General features: G+C 41.7%; 1 protein-coding gene across 3 annotated transcripts in view; it reads right to left on the bottom strand.

Annotated features, from left to right (window-relative positions):
- Positions 1-358: 358 nt before the first annotated feature.
- The window catches only part of IMMT (inner membrane mitochondrial protein), a 48,588-nt gene continuing 31,562 nt past the window's right edge, over positions 359-17,384 (bottom strand). For 2 of the 3 annotated variants that reach the window (XM_030837445.3, XM_030837450.3), the window contains exons 8-15: positions 15,998-16,101; positions 12,962-13,097; positions 12,299-12,428; positions 7,984-7,998; positions 6,272-6,495; positions 3,423-3,554; positions 2,316-2,445; positions 359-1,302 (exon numbers count right to left, since the gene is read on the bottom strand). In XM_030837445.3, the coding sequence (XP_030693305.1) occupies positions 689-1,302; positions 2,316-2,445; positions 3,423-3,554; positions 6,272-6,495; positions 7,984-7,998; positions 12,299-12,428; positions 12,962-13,097; positions 15,998-16,101 (1,485 nt within the window). In that variant the 3' untranslated portion in view covers positions 359-688. The remainder of the gene's footprint in view (positions 1,303-2,315; positions 2,446-3,422; positions 3,555-6,271; positions 6,496-7,983; positions 7,999-12,298; positions 12,429-12,961; positions 13,098-15,997; positions 16,102-17,384) is intronic. The other variant, XM_030837446.3, reaches the window with a different exon arrangement.

Raw genomic sequence — 17,384 nt, 5'->3', positions numbered from 1 at the left:
GGGTGCGTGCGGGTGTACTGGATCCCAATATAAAATATTATTTTTCCCTGTGGTAGCAATCGAAGTTTGGGATACAGACTATTTCTAGTGCCTTTGAATCACTGGAATGACATATCTCCAATTATAAACATATTGGCATTTTGGCTTATATTTACATCACTCTTGAGTTTGACCAGCAGGAATCAGTTCACTAGGACCTTCAAAGCCAAGAACAGGCCTAGGGCTTCTGAAACCCGGTTCACAGCCTGGCAACTCTGAGCGCCCAGGAGTTGCTACTTCTGCTACTTCTGCTTCTCAAGGAAATTTTCCATATACACAACAAACTAGAAATGATACTTTTTGAAAAGGGATAAGCTGCTCAGTTTTCAATTTCTGTTTTATTCAGTTCGCTCCAAGGGCAAAACCAACAGTACAGTGACCGCAAACATTATTTTGACTGGCTCACAAGCCTGATCAGTAAAACCTGAAAAACAGAAAATGTTACCCGAGTTGCAAATAAAGTGCTCCTGGAGTTGACTGACATGACAGCAAGAAGGAATAATATAAATGCAACAGGTGTTAACATTTAGAACAGTACCTGTCACCTGCTCATTTCCAGGCAGTTCTGAGACCTTGTTGCAAACCCTTCATATATTACTGCCAATTTCCTTTGACATGAGATGTGACTTTACAAGACTCTTCCTAGACCTTACTCTTGCTGCACTTGAGTGGTTCCTATTCCTACGGCGCTGGCGTATGCTGTCAGGATCTCCACTATCTGCTTAGTTTCTAGGGTCATTCGGGCTTCCTTCAGCCAGTCCTGTGCCACTCGTCTGGACTCCCCTTTCAGCTGATTGACAAACTTTGCCGCCAGCTCCAGGTCACCATGCTCAATGCAATAGGAGGCATATGACAGTAACTTAAATGTGTTTGTATCCTCGGGGCAGAGCTCTGCTGGTGGCTTCAGCTGCTTAGGTGGGAACAGCAGCAGGGACTGTAAGTAGGAGAGGAAGTACTGGTATAAGCTATTCCTGGTCTCATCGATCATGGCTACCCTGTGGGCCAGTTTTTGGATGGCATAGAAACGGACTCTAAGGGTCTCTTCACTGTACACCCCACGGGTCAGGGACTCTGGAGGGAGGGCTGCGCTTAGAGCCTGGGCAAATTCACTATCGGAACAGCTGACTCTGATGGCCTCCACTGCGCTACCCAGGGGAACAGTGGGCAGGTCTGCAGATGCCGTCTTCATACGGTACTTTAACGCCTCCACAGAGAGCCAGAGCTGGTGGGCTTTTCTGGCCTCCTCTTCAGCAACTGCGTGACCTATTAAAAAAAAAAAAAAAAAAAAGGCAAAGACAGACTTTTTTCTCCACCTGACTATGTCCTCATACACAGAGAGAACTGGTACACCTTCCACAGCAGTGGAAGACGGGGCTGGAGAGAGCCTCTTCCAAGCCCATCCCACCACTTATTTATGGTGCGTTCTTTCCTAGCTGGCCTCTTCACATGAGGCAACAAGGCACGACATAATCTGCTGAGGACTTGTTTTTACTGTAGCCGTGGAGAAAGCTGAGAGGGTGGATGTGCACAGATGAGGCTCCCTTCTTTCTTCCTGTGACATCTAGGAGAATGCAGGGTATCTAATTCAGATACATTTATCTTCAGAAATATTTGAGAAAGAAATGTGATATTTAAATTAAGCCAAGACTTACATTAAGGCCATCAGAAACTTTACTTTCTACAAAGGAACGGACTACTGGATCTTGAAACTTCACGAGTACTTAGCTTATTGCTATGCTTATCTGACAAAAAAGATTCCATCACATCCCACAGAAACCCATTTTCTTAATAAAATCCTCACTGTCAGGACATTTCCCTTCCAGTGTGGCACATGGAGGCCTCAGCATAACTACCATCCATTTGGTGGGTGGAACAAGCAAGTCACCACCTCCAGGTAACCCTCCAACGGCAGAGCCTGGAGGGCGAACATGCAGCACACTGACCTTTTTCTCCACTCAGGGCACATGAGACACCACCAAAGTGTGTTGGGTAAACTGCCTTGTAAATGGTGATCTCATGCCGGTCACATAAGGAGTAAAACTTCAAGTTACTTAGGTTTAATTTTTAGATCCTTTTAAATTTCTTCTCACAACCCTCTATACTACAAACTTACCAAATCCGGGGCTAATTTTCTAAGAAATGAATAAAATTTATTAGAGGGACTTTGGCATCTTTATTCCCTAATGTCAATGCATGTATACCATTATCCTCACAGCAAGAATTTACCCTGAGAAGTAGGGCTGATGAAATTAGCTGTAAGAGGTCCATGTGCTTACTCTGAACAGCCTGCTCGATTCCTCTCAGTCTGGCATAGGCAGTGTTTATATCCAGAGTATAGTTGTCAACTTGCTCTTGACTGAGCCGACGAAACTGTAGTTCTTGTTCAGCGAGTTTCTCAGACAGGTCCTGAAATGGTAAACAGTGCACAGAGAGAGTGATGCTACCTCAGTGCATGTCACTTATCGGCCACTAAGTCTTCCAGTAACTGCTGCCTCCCAAAGTAAAGAGGGCCTTTAACTAATCTCAAAACAGGTGTCATGAAACTCCTACATTATGTGTAAGGTTTCAAAAATTTCCTAAAGCACATGTGATGTTTCATCTTCTACAAATTTACTGGTGGAACCTAATATTAGAGGAAGAGGACCAGGAGGGGAAGAAAGAAGTCTATTAAAATGAGAAGATGACAACTTTAGAAAATACAGTAACTGTATGGCCACCCAGACATTAAATTGTATTCAATATCTTCCACTTTAAGAGTTCATTTTTCTCAAAATACTCATCAAAGAGAATTCAAAGTAATATACCTTTTCATATTGGTATAAATTTCAATTTTCTGGAAGATTTCTTTACTTGGAAAACTTCATTCCCTTCTTGTGAGACAAAATAATAAGTTAATATATTATAAATGACTTGCTGAGTAGAAACTAATTATGATTAAAGGTATCCTGATGGTTTGCTGTGGTTTCCAAACTTAACCTCTCCGGGATGTTTCCTCAAATATAAAAATCTCAGAACTACCACATAATCCACAAGGGTTTGTGGAGATAAAGCAGGCACACATGTGTCAAGTATTATTACCTGCTTTCCTGAAACCCCCTGTACCAACCCTCCTTCAAGCTTAAAGGCTCCAAATGACTAGGACATAAATACAAAACACATATGATCAGTAACACATAGGTACACCTTTATGTAAAAAGGAGCAGATGTGAAATATACAAAAGTCCCCCTCCAGCAAGGATAGGCACCACTAGAAATCTTTCCCCATTCTTCCACACTCTCAGACTGAATGACATGGAGCACATTAGAAGGAAAGCAGAGACTGTTTATAGTGTAAAGGGGAAAAGGAGGTTGAAGGGAGACGATGCTTTACGACAGGTTCTCACCTGCTCAAACTCGTATTTCAGTTCCTGTTCTTGGACCCTAAGGACATCTCGTAAGTGATCGGTGTGGGCAGCAGCCTGGCGGCGAAGCTGGGTCCTCATTTCATTCTCCATGGCATCCCTGACTTCCTCCACCTGTGAAGCCAAGCACAGTGATGAGGAATTCTCAATTCTCCACATACGCTTTTAGCAAAAGAGAAAGACCAGTAACCACGATGATGGCAGCCTCCACGTCCAGAACCCCTTACGATGAGCCGTGCACGGGAACACATTCTTATTTCAAATTCTCGTAGGAATCAGAAAGTTGAATGTTGGAAGGTGACTCAAACAATGTCGCATGGCTGTGGCGAAATCAGATTTCAAACAGGGGTCTCTCTAACCCCCAGACTTGAGTTTCTTCCATATCACCAGGCTGCCTCCTGTACAAAGCAAACACTGTCATTTCCTGCATCACATACTCCCCTGAGAATCAAGAAATCCGAGACCACAGAAATAACTACAAAGACTTGGGATCAAACACAGCTTCACCGCAACCATCTGTGTGGCCTTAGGGAGATTATTCATCTTCGAAGTCTCCATTTTCTTGTCTGTGAATAATAATGCCTACCATGCAGAACTGTTAAGAAAAGTAACAAATGTCTGACAGTTACCGAACACAGTTTCTCTCAACAAAGAAAGCTCCTCTGAAACTGCTTATTTTAGTATGAATTCAGACTCAACACAGGCCAAATCAAGCCCACACTATGAAAAGCCTACAATGTCTGGCCTAACAATTAGCCGTGGGTCATATTACAAATTATTTAATACTAATTACCTGGAAATCATAACTTCCTTTTTCTCAGAAACAATACAGTTAATAAATGAATCCATTCGGTCAGTGCATAAATATTTACGCAGTGCCAGCCCTGTGCCAGGCAGTGCCTACTGTAAGCTTGGATGCGATGGTGCTCAAGGCAGACAAACTCCTTGCTCTTTTGCAGTATACATTTCAAGAGAGGAATCAGTGACAGGCAAAACGGACATCTCAGACTGTGGTACTTGTTTTTAAGAAAATAAATAGGGCAATATGAGAGAAAGTAATACAGAGACTCTACTTTAGATTGAAGGGAACAGGACGGGGCTACCCCAGGGCAAAAGACGTAGTCAAGGCACCAACACAACAGCAAGAAAGCCCAAGGTACCTGGTACACTAGGGAAATAAGGGAAGTAAGGGAAGCTTGGCTCACAGCAACAGGAATGAGATCAAGGGGCTTCTCTGGTATAAGTTAAGAATTTGGATTTTATCTTAAATACAGTCGGCAGTCAGTGGAGGATTTGCAGCAGCATAGTGTCTGATGAGAACACATTTTCTAAGGACCACTTGCCTGTGTAAACAGACATAGAAAGATGGGTATGCAAACAGGGACACTGTTAAGATGACACTCTGAACTAAGGTGGTGGTGACTGAAGGAGAGAAAAGTGGAGCGTTTAGGGATTTATTCTGAATGCAGAGCTGGTAGACTCTGTCAATGGTCTGGATGCAAAAACTGATGGAGGAACAACTGAGCATGATTTCTAGTTTGATCAATGAGTGGATGGAGGTTTATTTAGAGAGAAGCAGCTGAGGGGCTGGGAGACAGTTTGGAGAGAATCAAGAAATTTGTTTTGAACATGTTGAGTTTGAAATGACTACTGAAAATCCAGCTGAAGACATCAAGTCAGCTGCTGGACAGCCCTTGAAGCCAAGGCAGAGGTCAGAGCCAGCAATATAAGTATCAGTAATAGACGGTATTTGAACTTCAAGGCCACAGGACTAGCAAAGAGCACCTGGAGGCAGCTTAGATGGATAAAGGGTTTCAGAACAATGCCAGCGCACGCCGCTATTTGAAGGCTGAGCAAAGGAAGCCAAGGAGCGTCAGCAAGGCAGCGGGAAAGGCCAGCAAGTGCGGGGTCTGGCAGCCTAGGGAAGAAAGAGCTTCAAGGAGGAGGAAGTGGACTTCCCTGGTGGCGCAGTGGTTAGGAATCTGCCTGCCAGTGCAGGGGACATGGGTTCAATCCCTGGTCCGGGAAGATCCCACATGCCGCAGAGAACTATGCCCGTGCACCACAACTACTGAGCCCGCGTGCCCAGAGCCCGTGCTCCGCAACAAGAGAAGCTGCCGCAATGAGAAGCCCGCGCACCGCAACAAAGACCCAACGCAACCAAAAATAAATTAATTAATTTTTTTTAAAAAAGGAGGAGGGAATGGTCAACTGTGCAGCTGAGAAAATGCGAAGGTAGGATGAGTAGTCAGGTTCCCAAATCAGCCTGTAGACACCTATTTAATACATGATGTGCTCAGACAGAAGACTACAGCTATTTCATCCATGCTTCACCACTAACTACTTAGAAACGCTTGCAGAGAGGGGTCCAGCGATTGGGGCTCAGCACTTCCACTGTAGGCGGCACGGGTTCAATTCCTGGTCAGGGAACTAGATCCTGCAGGCCATGTGTTGCAGCCAAAGAAACCCCAAATAAACAAACAAAGAAACAAAAAACAACCCTTGAGGAGAAAAATATACTCGGAATCCAACAGACTCAGCACTGCTTAAGGGGACAGAGGCTCCACTGGGAAAAGGCAAGCTAGATAATCCTGGATGACAGCAGCTCGTTACTTTCTGACACTCCTGCATCAGCTCAACGTAAAGGCTCTCTGCTAGACCAATCCTTCCCTAGAAGTTCTGACTAGAACAAGGGCCAAAGTTCCATTCAAGAGGGGGGTTGGCCTGACTTAACAGCTAGTATTTTAAAGTCAGTGACTGCTGGTATTACCTCTGGAAGCAAACAAGTTAGATTCACTTTAAACATTAGGCAGTTTTGCTCATTTCTTTACCTTTCTGTCCTGTTCAGCCTGTATCTCACTTCTATGATGTTCTAATGCTTTTGCCACTGCAGAGTCAAACGCCCGCTTTTCCTCCAGCTTCTGTTTCTCCAAGGCTAAGGCAATGTGCTGCTTCTCCGTGGCTTTCTGTTCGGCCAGCGCTCTGTTCAGCTGGTCGATGCGGCGATGCGCGTGAGCAATCAGGGAGTTTAGGTCGTCGGGGGACAGCCTGTCAGCTAAACAAAACCACATGAAAATGTTAATGATTTCACCAAAATCATACATCTACGAGGTAACTTGCCTCAACTGATTGTAACTTAAACAGCTAGGAAGAAAAGCCAAGAGGAAGGAGCTGACATTTCAAAAGAGATGTAGAGGCTGCCGTGTAATCAGAAATTCACAGCTCATGGCCAGCAACTAAGCATTTTCAATCCCAAGCAAAATAATTCAGGGAGGCCTCCAAGTATAGAATCAGTTTTTTTCCAGGAACCCAAATGAGCAGTACTTCCAGTGTGAACTGATTATACATTGGCTTTATAACTCACCATAATTCTGCCTCTAAGGACAAAGCTTACAATTAAATACAAAGCTTACAAACGTACTCACTTCTACGTTTTCTGCTAAAACGTGAATCAAATCCAAGTTCTCTCAGACTTTTCCCTAATAAGAGTTTTCTACTTTTTCTTACACAGATAATATGATCCAGGACAGGGATCTGCAGCCAGAGCTGTCCATCAGAATCACTGGTAGAGCTTTTAAAAATAATCATACCCAAGGATTCTGATTCTGATGTTTTTTTTTTTTTCTTTCCCCAATCTCACACTCCAGAAGTGTTCTGATATATTACCACAGGTTAGGAATTATGGCTCTAACAGCAAAATAAAGAATATGGGAAATACTATGATAAACAACTCAATTCCACGATACGTAGATTGAAAAGCAAAAAACGAAGTGAGGATGAGAGATTTATTGCCCAAATTCACCATGTGTAGCTCCTCTGGATACTGATTTGAACAAAACAACTAAAAACACTCATTCTATAAAGTGATTAGGGATATTTGAACACTTAAGAGATATCTTTGATGACATTAAGGAATTATTGTTGACTGGGACAACGGTATGGTCATCACATTTTTCTAAAAAACATACTGAAAGTTTTTACAAGCTGAAGAATATAATGTTTGGGATCTGCTTCAACATAAGTTGGGGGAATAAATGAGACAAAACCAGCCATGTGTTGGTAACTGCTAAAGTTGGGTGATGGGTAAACAGGAGTTCATTATCGTTTTCTTACTTTTTAATGTTTCAAATTTTACAAAATAAAAACTTAAATATATATATATTTATATAGATATATATATATCTTTTATAAAAGATATATATCTTATATATCTTATAAGTATATATCTTATATATCTTATATCTTTTAAGATATATAAGAAATATATAAGATATATATCTTATATATTTTATATATCTTTGATAAAAGATATATATATATCTATCATATCTACAGGTTTCCAATCACATAGGGAAAACATTTTTGTTCCTGAGAGCACATGGATGACAAAAATATACAAATCAGATTTATCACATGCAACATAATTCTACTTTAGATTAATTCAGACGGTTTAGTATAAGAATCATAGGCAAAACGAAAAGACTTGAGTCCTTTAAGACTCAAAACAGAAGCCTTTAAACATAAAATACACATAATTACTCACCTAGGTCAGAAATACCTACAAAGAAAAAGAATAAGTTTGAAAAAAAGTAAGTACATGTTTCAGTTATTAATCATTAAATAGGAATATCCAAAAGAAAGCAAGAAGGAAGCAGAAGCTAGTAGTAGAAAAAGCATATTTTGGTACTGGAAAGTAAAATGATGAGTTTATTTCCTAAAAATTTTTTAAAGGATCAGAAGACATTACATAAATCAAGGTAAATTCTAACATTTCAGAAAATAAGAGAGTCAATGATATGAAAGTAGTCTTGGTTTCTGGGGCTCATCTCTAACTACTGTTGTAAAGCAATCAACTTGGTTAGTTTCTACATGGAAACTACAATTCTTGTTTATCCCATTTGCATTAGTTCGTAGACTATTTCACGAAGGCACAGTCCTGACTGTGTTCTCAATACCACGCCTCTCCTAACATTGCAAATACTTAAGAGATTAATTTTTCTTCTTTGGAAATTTGAAAACAGTGAATTCACATTAAATTTGCGCTTAATGGGTGCAAATTAAACTAAGAACTATGACTGCCTGACGCGGCGGAAAGGAAAAAAAAATAACATTCTGAAGAGTTCGGATGATGCTCCCCGCCACGATCACAAGTGCCACTGCGTGAAGCCCTGACAGGAGAGGACCTGCAGCCAGTCTCCTGCCTCTCAGAATAAGCTTCTTAATATCCTGGGTATGACCCTTGGATTCAACAAGTTCAAAGACAAGTATTTTTCATCCAGAATGGCCCTAAAAGTTCAACTACTTAATCTGGTATTCAACCAGAGACACAGGGATCTGTCCCAATGCTGCAGGAAAAACCGGCAAAAGATGGACAAGGCTAAGAGATAATAGGTCAGTGTCAACGTGGCACGCAAGTACTAGCAATAAAGGAAATGTCCCTCGGGAATACTGACAACCTACAAATTGCACCTCATTCTTTCATCCTGGCAACACCCATGCGCACACCTCCTAGTGGCTCCTCCTCCCTCCTCCCACAGTGGTATCCGTTATCTGAATATAGTGTTTATCACTCATTTTGTTATACTTCACATACGCATGCATCCTTAAACAATATATAGTTTCATTTTACATGTTCTTAAGCTTCATGTAAGCGGTATCCTATTTTACATATTCTTCTGCAACTTTTTGCTTTTCCTTAACATTTATGTTCAAGAGAAATGGTCTGGGTCATTCATCTGCACTGCCATATGTGTGGTATTTAACTGTCTTTGATCTTTCTGCTCTTACAAACAGTGCTGCTATAAACATTTTAATGAATCTTCCTGAGCACCTGTGTGAGTCTTCCTGAGCTCATACCTAGGAACTGAACTGTTGGATCGGGAGTATATACACTGTCAACTTCACTAGATACAAGTTATGGTTCAACAGACCAGTTGCTGGGAATTCCCTGGCAGTCCAGTGGTTAGGACTCAGCGCTTTCACTGACAGGGGCCTGGATTCGATCCCTGGTTGGGGAGCTAAGATCCCACAAGACGCACCGGTGCAGCCAAAAACAAAACAAAACAATTGGTGAATGACCACTTCTAAGTCTCTTTCCTACTCCTCATTTTCAGCGCCCTTGGCATACACACCGGGTGACCCATATCACTTCGCCCTCAGATTACTCCAGCAGCTTTGAATAGCTTCCTTACCCTGAAGCATCCCTCCCTACGTCAAACTCACCCTCAAGCTCATAAAAATGAATCTTCCTACTTATGATAATCACATCATCCCTCTTCTCAAAAGCTCAAAAGGGGGTCCTGTGCTGCCAATACGAGTCAATCAGCCAGAGAACAGTGAGGCTAGTAGGTAAGAATGAGATCCTGGCCCTAGCCCCAAACGTGGACAAACTACTTAAGCCCTCTGTGTCTCAGTTTTCTCATCTATAAAACGGGCATAATGATAAAACTCACCTCAAAGGATTGTTATGAACTTTAAAAAAGTTAGCTACATGTGAAGCACTCAGAACACAGTGCTAGAAATAAAATAATGCTCAACAATGTTAGCTAAATATTGTTATGTTTGCCACTGTGCTCAGCTATGGAGAACACAGAAAAAGTACTAGACAGATGAGTATCACCAGGATACTTATAACTTAGGGAAATAAGACTAATAAGAGAAAAATAACTGGTAACACAAATCAGTACTAATGAGCTTAGTACAGGTCTTAAAAGAGTTCAGATTTCAGAAGCGAGAACATATATTGAGGGCTGAGGTAATCATGGAATAAGTCACTATCTCCAGAGGGACACAAGCAATTAGCAGCACTGGCAGGAAAACTCTGCAGCTGTAGGCATGGCTGGAAGGGAAAAACTTCAGCAGGTGCCATTTGTACCTTTCAATCTATTTAAAAAATAAGAAATTAAATGGAGGTTGCCTTCCTCCCTCTAAAAAATAATCCAAAGATTACACTGCAGAAGATTTTCCCTTTCTATACGATACGTTTCTTTCATGCTGGGTCTTTCAACCTTGGTACTACTGACTTTCTGGGCCAGACAGTTAGTTGGAGGGGCTGTTCTGTGCACTGGAGGGTGCTGAGCAGCACCTCTGTCCTCCACCCTACATGACAGTAGAACCCCCCAATGTGACAAGTCTGTCTCCAGACATTGCCAAATATTCTCTGGGGGCAAAAATGCTGAGCTGAGAATACCTGCTTTAATGTTTTCATGCTTTACAATGGGCAATTTTCTAATCAGCCAAAAAAAAATCTTTATTTATTTTTATCTTGGCCGCACCACGCAGCTTGCAGGATCTTAGTTCCCTGACTAGGGATGGAACCTGCACCCTCGGCAGTGAAAACACTGAGTCCTAACCACAGGACCACCAACGAATTCCCCCCGACCCAGGTCCCCAAATTTTTTAAGCTAAAAACTTCACAGGCTGGCATGGAAAAATTAGTAGGATTTAGCCTACTGGGAAGACCAAAGACAAGTATTTTAGATGAGAGAATGCAAATTTCTAGGGATGGCACTCATAACTAACTCTCTATAGGCAAAGCCTGACCTGCCCTTTCAACCTTATTTAATTTACTGCAGCCAACCTAGACTCCCTACTGTCTAACAACGTCAGGTTTAAGCCAAGGAGCTTACATCCAACGGACAGAGATACACACACAACAAACAAAAACCAGTGAGTAAGTATTTCAGAAGGATTAAAAAAAGGTAACGTGGTAGAGTGACTTGTGGAGGAGGATGTCTCTGGGATAATCACATCTGTCTCAGTTGTAACCTCAGTGAAGCCCAGCCCTTGAAAGATTCTGGTGAGGGAAACGGTACAGATGTGGCTGAAGCAGGCCTGCTCAAGGACACACTGTCCACACTGTCCCCTCTGCTGCTAGTCAGTTCAAACAAGTTTAACCAACAATGTTCAAATAAGACTGACTCACTGTTCCCACACTAAACTTTGTGTGATTCTCCATTTAATCCTCTCTTATAAATCCTGCTTTTATTTTTTGCTTTGACAAGAATCTGGTATCTATCTCGCTCTTAAGTGAGTCAACTACATTAAAAAAAACTAACTACATATCTGAGTTAATATCAGCCTTGACTCCACTTCTTGCCATGACATCTCCTTGGTTGGCTATGATGCTGTGAAAATTCCTGCACTGTCTTTATTACCTGAGCTCCTTAGACCAGCCACGGTTCTGTGATGCAACCTTGCCACCTTCACCCCAGAGAGGTCTATAATGCCAGTTCTTCAGGTGCTACCTGATGTTCAGTTTCTAACAGACGCTGGCATTTAAGAAGTACTGTTTTGATTTTGTTGAGCCTGGTAATCTCCGTGATTCTTATTACTCTCACAGAGCTTCAAGGAAATGTGACTATTCCCTGCAGTTACAACGCGTAATTGTTGAGCCATCCAAGTTCCACGCAGTCTGAGCTATTTGCAAGTTGAAGGCCGCACAGCAGATTTCCTTTCCACCCAGCACCCCTGGGTGAGTTCTCAACCACAGTGTTGTCACAAAGCAGTCATAAGGTGTGCCTTAAGTAATTCATTATGAATATTTTTAAAGTCACAAAGGTTTTGAATAATTTTACATATATATAATATGCTAACAGAGTCAAGGTTATGTCACTTCACTCACTTAGATTCCAGATTACACTGGCTGGAACTTGTGTCCACCACGGCTAAACCAGGTGTGTCACCTGTCACAGGTGTGACTGAAATAAAATGTGGAAAACACGATACTGCATATCAGATGAGATGTGCATGCCAGAGGGGTTTAGACTAGAGAATGGAGCTGAAGCAAGTTTAGATCAGTTGATCAGTTGTTAAAAAAAAAAAAAAAGGGAAGGTACCAACACTTCAGTTGTACTTACTCATCCCTTTCCACCCTGGCAAGACTTCCGGAGTAATACTGTCCAGTTCTCGTTTAAAGTCATCCCGGGCTTGGACTACCAGCTCATGATACTGAGACACAACCTTAGCCTCAGACTGAGCCGCCTTAACCTGAACAGATACAAGGGGTATGTGGTTAAAGTGAACAAAAAGTACCATGAACATTCCAAAATACTCTAAGTCACAGTCATTTATTTATTTACATTTGGTTGTGAATATATAAGCAATATACAGAAAGAAACCTCAAGCTCAGAAAAAGGAACGTAAGTCTTGTCTTTGTTTCCTTCTAATTCTATTCAAATGCCATGGACAGGCCCTGTCCCATCTCACTGTGCCCCTGTCCCTCTTTCTCTGGGTCACGGGAAATTACCCATACACATCACAAATGCAGACTTGTGAAATTTCCATAAATGGTAATGACCACGAGCAAATGTCTACCTATTATAAAAAGTATCAACAATACTGAAGAATCCACTTTGTGTCCAAAGCAAGTTTTTAAAATTAGTTACAACTAATATTCTTTTCAAGGGAAAAGAGAGAAAGATGATAGGAATCTTACTACATTCCGGAATTCTTAAAAATCCTCTGACAAAACAATTACATTTAAAAATAAAAAATACTTGTACAAGATCTAAGAAACACACCTTTTGGACCACATTATCCAGATCAACTATCATGTTGTGAAGTTTCCCCTCTGCAGCAGTTATATAAGATTTGGCCCCAGCAACCTCTTCCTTCTTTGCATTTTCAATTACACTTTTCATCTTCTCTAACTCTTCTCTGGAAACCAATAAAACAAAACAAAGGTTTAGTATTAGTCCTTATCAACTTTATTAAAGAATATGACAAACAATTTGTTAAGTCTATGAAAAATTTAATTTGGAAAAAACTACTCAATGCTTTTTCAGTCAACAGGCAGAGAACCTTTCCTCACCAACAACTGAAAACACCTTGGTGAGAAGCTAGATTTTAGAGTGAACCAGACGAGTAGCATGGTGTACAGGAGAACACACAGGCTTCAGAACCAGAGAGACTTGGATTCAGCTCCCAGACCGGCCTCTCCTTTGCTGCTCACCCTTATACAGGGAGTAGAGGTAATTCATGCTAAGTAACTTGCACAGTGCCTGCTACATCAGGAGCACTCAATAAATGGCAGCTTTTGCAAGGATTAGGTTGACTCCCCTGCCAATGAGAGCTTGAGGAAAGCAAAGGCAAGGGAGGAGGCCTAAGAGCTCACTAAGCAAATAGCTGGGTCTTCAGGAGCCCTCACGATTCAGGCTGGATGGACTATGGTCTACCCAACCACAAAACACAGAACTCAGAGCCCTGACTCATGGTCTACTGATGTGAGCATAATGCCTTCAATCTCCTAAAAGATATGCTGGCTTTATTAAAAGGCTTCTCTTTCTCTAAACATTTTGTTAAGACAGCAAAATTTTGAGTGACAAATATTGATTAGGTGGGCCAAAAGGTTTGTTCAGTTTTTTCCGTAAGATGACTTTAGTAGCACTTAAACAATTTTGTTAGATTGTATGTGACAGCTGTCGTATCAGCACGCATTAAAAAAAAGAATTATCAGGGCTTCCCTGGTGGCGCAGTGGTTGGGAGTCTGCCTGCCGATGCAGGGGACGCGGGTTCGTGCCCCGGTCTGGGAGGATCCCACATGCCACAGAGCGGCTGGGCCCGTGAGCCATGGCTGCTGGGCCTGCGCGTCCGGAGCCTGTGCTCCGCAACGGGAGAGGCCACAACAGTGAGAGGCCCGCGCAAAAAAAAAGAATTATCAAAATTGGTGAATTTTTTGTGTGGCCATTTTAATATTGAAGGTGGAAGAAAAAAAGCAACATTTTCGGCATATTACACTTTATTTCAAGAAAGGTAAAAAAGCAACTGAAACGCACAAAGAGATTTGTGCAGTGTATGGAGAAGGCGCTGTGACTGATCGAATGTGTCAAAAGTGGTTTGCGAAGTTTCGTGCTGGAGATTTCTTGCTGGACGATGCTCCATGGTCAGGTAGACCAGCTGAAGTCGACAGCAATCAAATCGAAACGATAACTGAGAACAATCTATGTTACACCACATGGGAGATAGCCGACATACTCAAAATATCCAAATCAAGCACTGAAAATCATTTGCCCCAGCCTGGTCATGTGAATCGCTTTGACGTTTGTGTTCCACGTAAGTTAAGCGGAAAAAAACCTTCTTGACCATATTTCCGCCTGTGATTCTCTACTTAAATGTAATGAAAACGTTCCATTTTTAAGACAAATTTGTAATGGGCAATGAGAAGTGGATACTGTACAATAATGTGGAACAGAAGAGATCATGGGGCAAGAGAAATACACCACCACCAACCACACCAAAGGCTGGTCTTCATCCAAAGAAGGTGATGTGTTTATGGTGGGACTGGAAGGGACTCCTCTATTATGAGCTCCTTCCAGAAAACCAAACGATTAATTCCAACAAGTACTGCTGCAAATCAGACCAACTGAAAGCGGCACTCGACGAAAAGCATCCAGAATTAGTCAAAAGAAAACGCGTAATCTTCCATCAGGATAACCCAAGACTGCATGTTTGATGCCCAGGCAAAAACTGTTACAGCTTGGCTGGGTCGTTCTGATTCATCCACCGTATACACCACACATTGACTGCACCTTCGGATTTTCATTTATTTTGGTCTTTACATAATTCTTTTTTTTTTTTTTTTTGCGGTATGCGGGCTTCTCACTGTTGTGGCCTCTCCCGTTGTGGAGCACAGGCTCCGGACGCACAGGCTCAGCGGCCATGGCTCACGGGCCCAGCCGCTCCGCGGCATGTGGGATCTTCCCGGACCGGGGCACGAACCCGCGTCCCCTGCATCGGCAGGTGGACTCTCAACCACTGCGTCACCAGGGAAGCCCGACATAATTCTTTTAATGGAAAAAATTTCAATTCCCGGGAAGACTGTAAAAGGCACCTGGAACAGCTCTTTGCTCAAGAAGATTAAAAGTTTTGGGAAGATGGAATTAATGAAGTTGCCTGAAAAATGGCAGGAAGGCAGTGGAACAAAAGGGTGAAAACACTGTTCAATAAAGTTCTTGGAGAAAATGAAAAATATGTTTTTCATTTTTACTTAAAAAACTGAAGGCACTTTTTGGCCCATCCAATAATAATTCCATCATATTGATGAGAGCCCTTTATTCAAATGAAGGTTCCCATTGTCAGAGGTTGATCTTGTACCTGGTTTGCTTGGTTGATCCTAGTTTTAGCCAACTTCCAGGAAAGGTCAAGGTGGCATAAAACTAGACTCATTATACGCTAACTACTTTGGTAGTTAAGGCAAAGAGACTGTGACATACTCTTTAATTTCTGATAAAACTGCTCAAGACATCCCAGAAACATCTTGAAATGATGGCAGAGCCTCAGTAAGTCTGTAGAACACATATCACCTAAATAATAACCCAAAGAAAAACTTGATTTTTATACAAGATCTTTTATATAGGCTTCTGCCAAGTTTATTTTGGCTGGGTTATATATCAATATTTTATTCCCTCTCTCCCTTTTAAGCTTCCGTGCTCCTATCACCAATACAGTACAGGTGGAGAGGGGAGGGAAGGGTTTCTCTGCCTCCTCTTTCTATGCAGACAGTACAAAGAAAGCCACCAGGAGGCCCTAATTACTTGTTAAAGTCCATGAGTAATTACTTGGCTTTGAGAAGGGCATCGGCAGCCTCATCTACTGCCTTTCTGCGTTCCTTCAATGCACCCTCCACTGTGCGCCACTGAGCTGACTTCTTGTCACCTGCAATCTAAACAAAAAGTTTTAATTATGTAAACAAGAATAACTGCTATTACTGTCACAATAACATGACTAAATGCAGAAAGTAGTGACATAAAAGTCAAAGGTAAAAAGTTATATACACTATTTCTCCGGAAGAGGAACTCTTAATCTAATGTTCACGGACAGGCTCAAAGAAATCCATGAACCGTCTCCCGTCAACCACCCGCACCAAAACTGTAAAAGACTCTGCTCCAGCGCACATGATATTTTTTATCAGAGTCTCAAAAGGAGACACGAAGCAGAAAAGATTAGTAAGATCAATAACTTGTCATGAATTGTTTGTTGATTAAATCATTCCTCAATGAAGCATCGGTGCTTAAAATTTTCTTATTTGCAGGTCTACTGAAATCACAGTAAGAATAAGTAGAAAGTTTACCCATTTGTAGGGTCCTTACTCCTCCGAAAACATTACCCTAAAGAATGACCCTCCATAATTTTTAAGGAGAAAATCAACTACTGTCAAGAACCCCACTCCACCCTGACCTGACTTCTACAGAATGTGTATTTTATATACATATATATATCTCCCGTGCAAATTCCTTAGGCAGGTCTAACATGTTTTGCTCCAGCACTGGAACCGACTGCCACTTCTTCAACTGAGCAGAGTTGGCTAATACTTAGGCGATCCATCACACCAAAACTAAAACCACCTCTAACACTATAATCACACTCAGTGCAGCAAGGTGCTCACACAAGAGAGGTGTAAGAAAGCCAATCACTGAAGGCGTGGCATAGGCAAGCCCAGCTTGCATCCCCCTCTCACTTTGCATCATATAAACAATGAGCAGAATGTTATTTGGAACTGTTTCAACTCTTTAAAACTATTTTTAAAATTAGTTATTAACTATTTTAAATGACATTTTCCCCTCCCTTTTCTTTTGCCAAGTACATACAGTTTAAAGTAGTATATTATGTGTAGATACGAAGCAAAAACCACCTTATGGCTTCTCTTCAAAGTACAGGTGACCTTTTAACAACACAGGTTTAAACTGCATGGGTCCGCTTATACAAAGATTCCTTTCAACACAGTACTACACAGTCTGCAGTTGGCTGAATCCACAGATGCAGGAGGGCCAACTACGGGACTTGAGCATCCGTGAATTTTGGTATCCGTGGCGGGTCCTGAAACCAGTCCCCTGCAGATACTGAGGGGTAACTATATACTATGCTAGGACCTTAGAGAGGAATAGGAACATGCTAAATTACCAAAGAATGAAATATTTTTTATCAAAGAAAAAAACGACTGAATTG

Source organism: Globicephala melas, chromosome 12 (assembly GCF_963455315.2).
Source record: "Globicephala melas chromosome 12, mGloMel1.2, whole genome shotgun sequence".
NCBI classification, from domain to species: domain Eukaryota; kingdom Metazoa; phylum Chordata; class Mammalia; order Artiodactyla; family Delphinidae; genus Globicephala; species Globicephala melas.
This window is presented reverse-complemented; position numbering and strand designations above follow the sequence as displayed.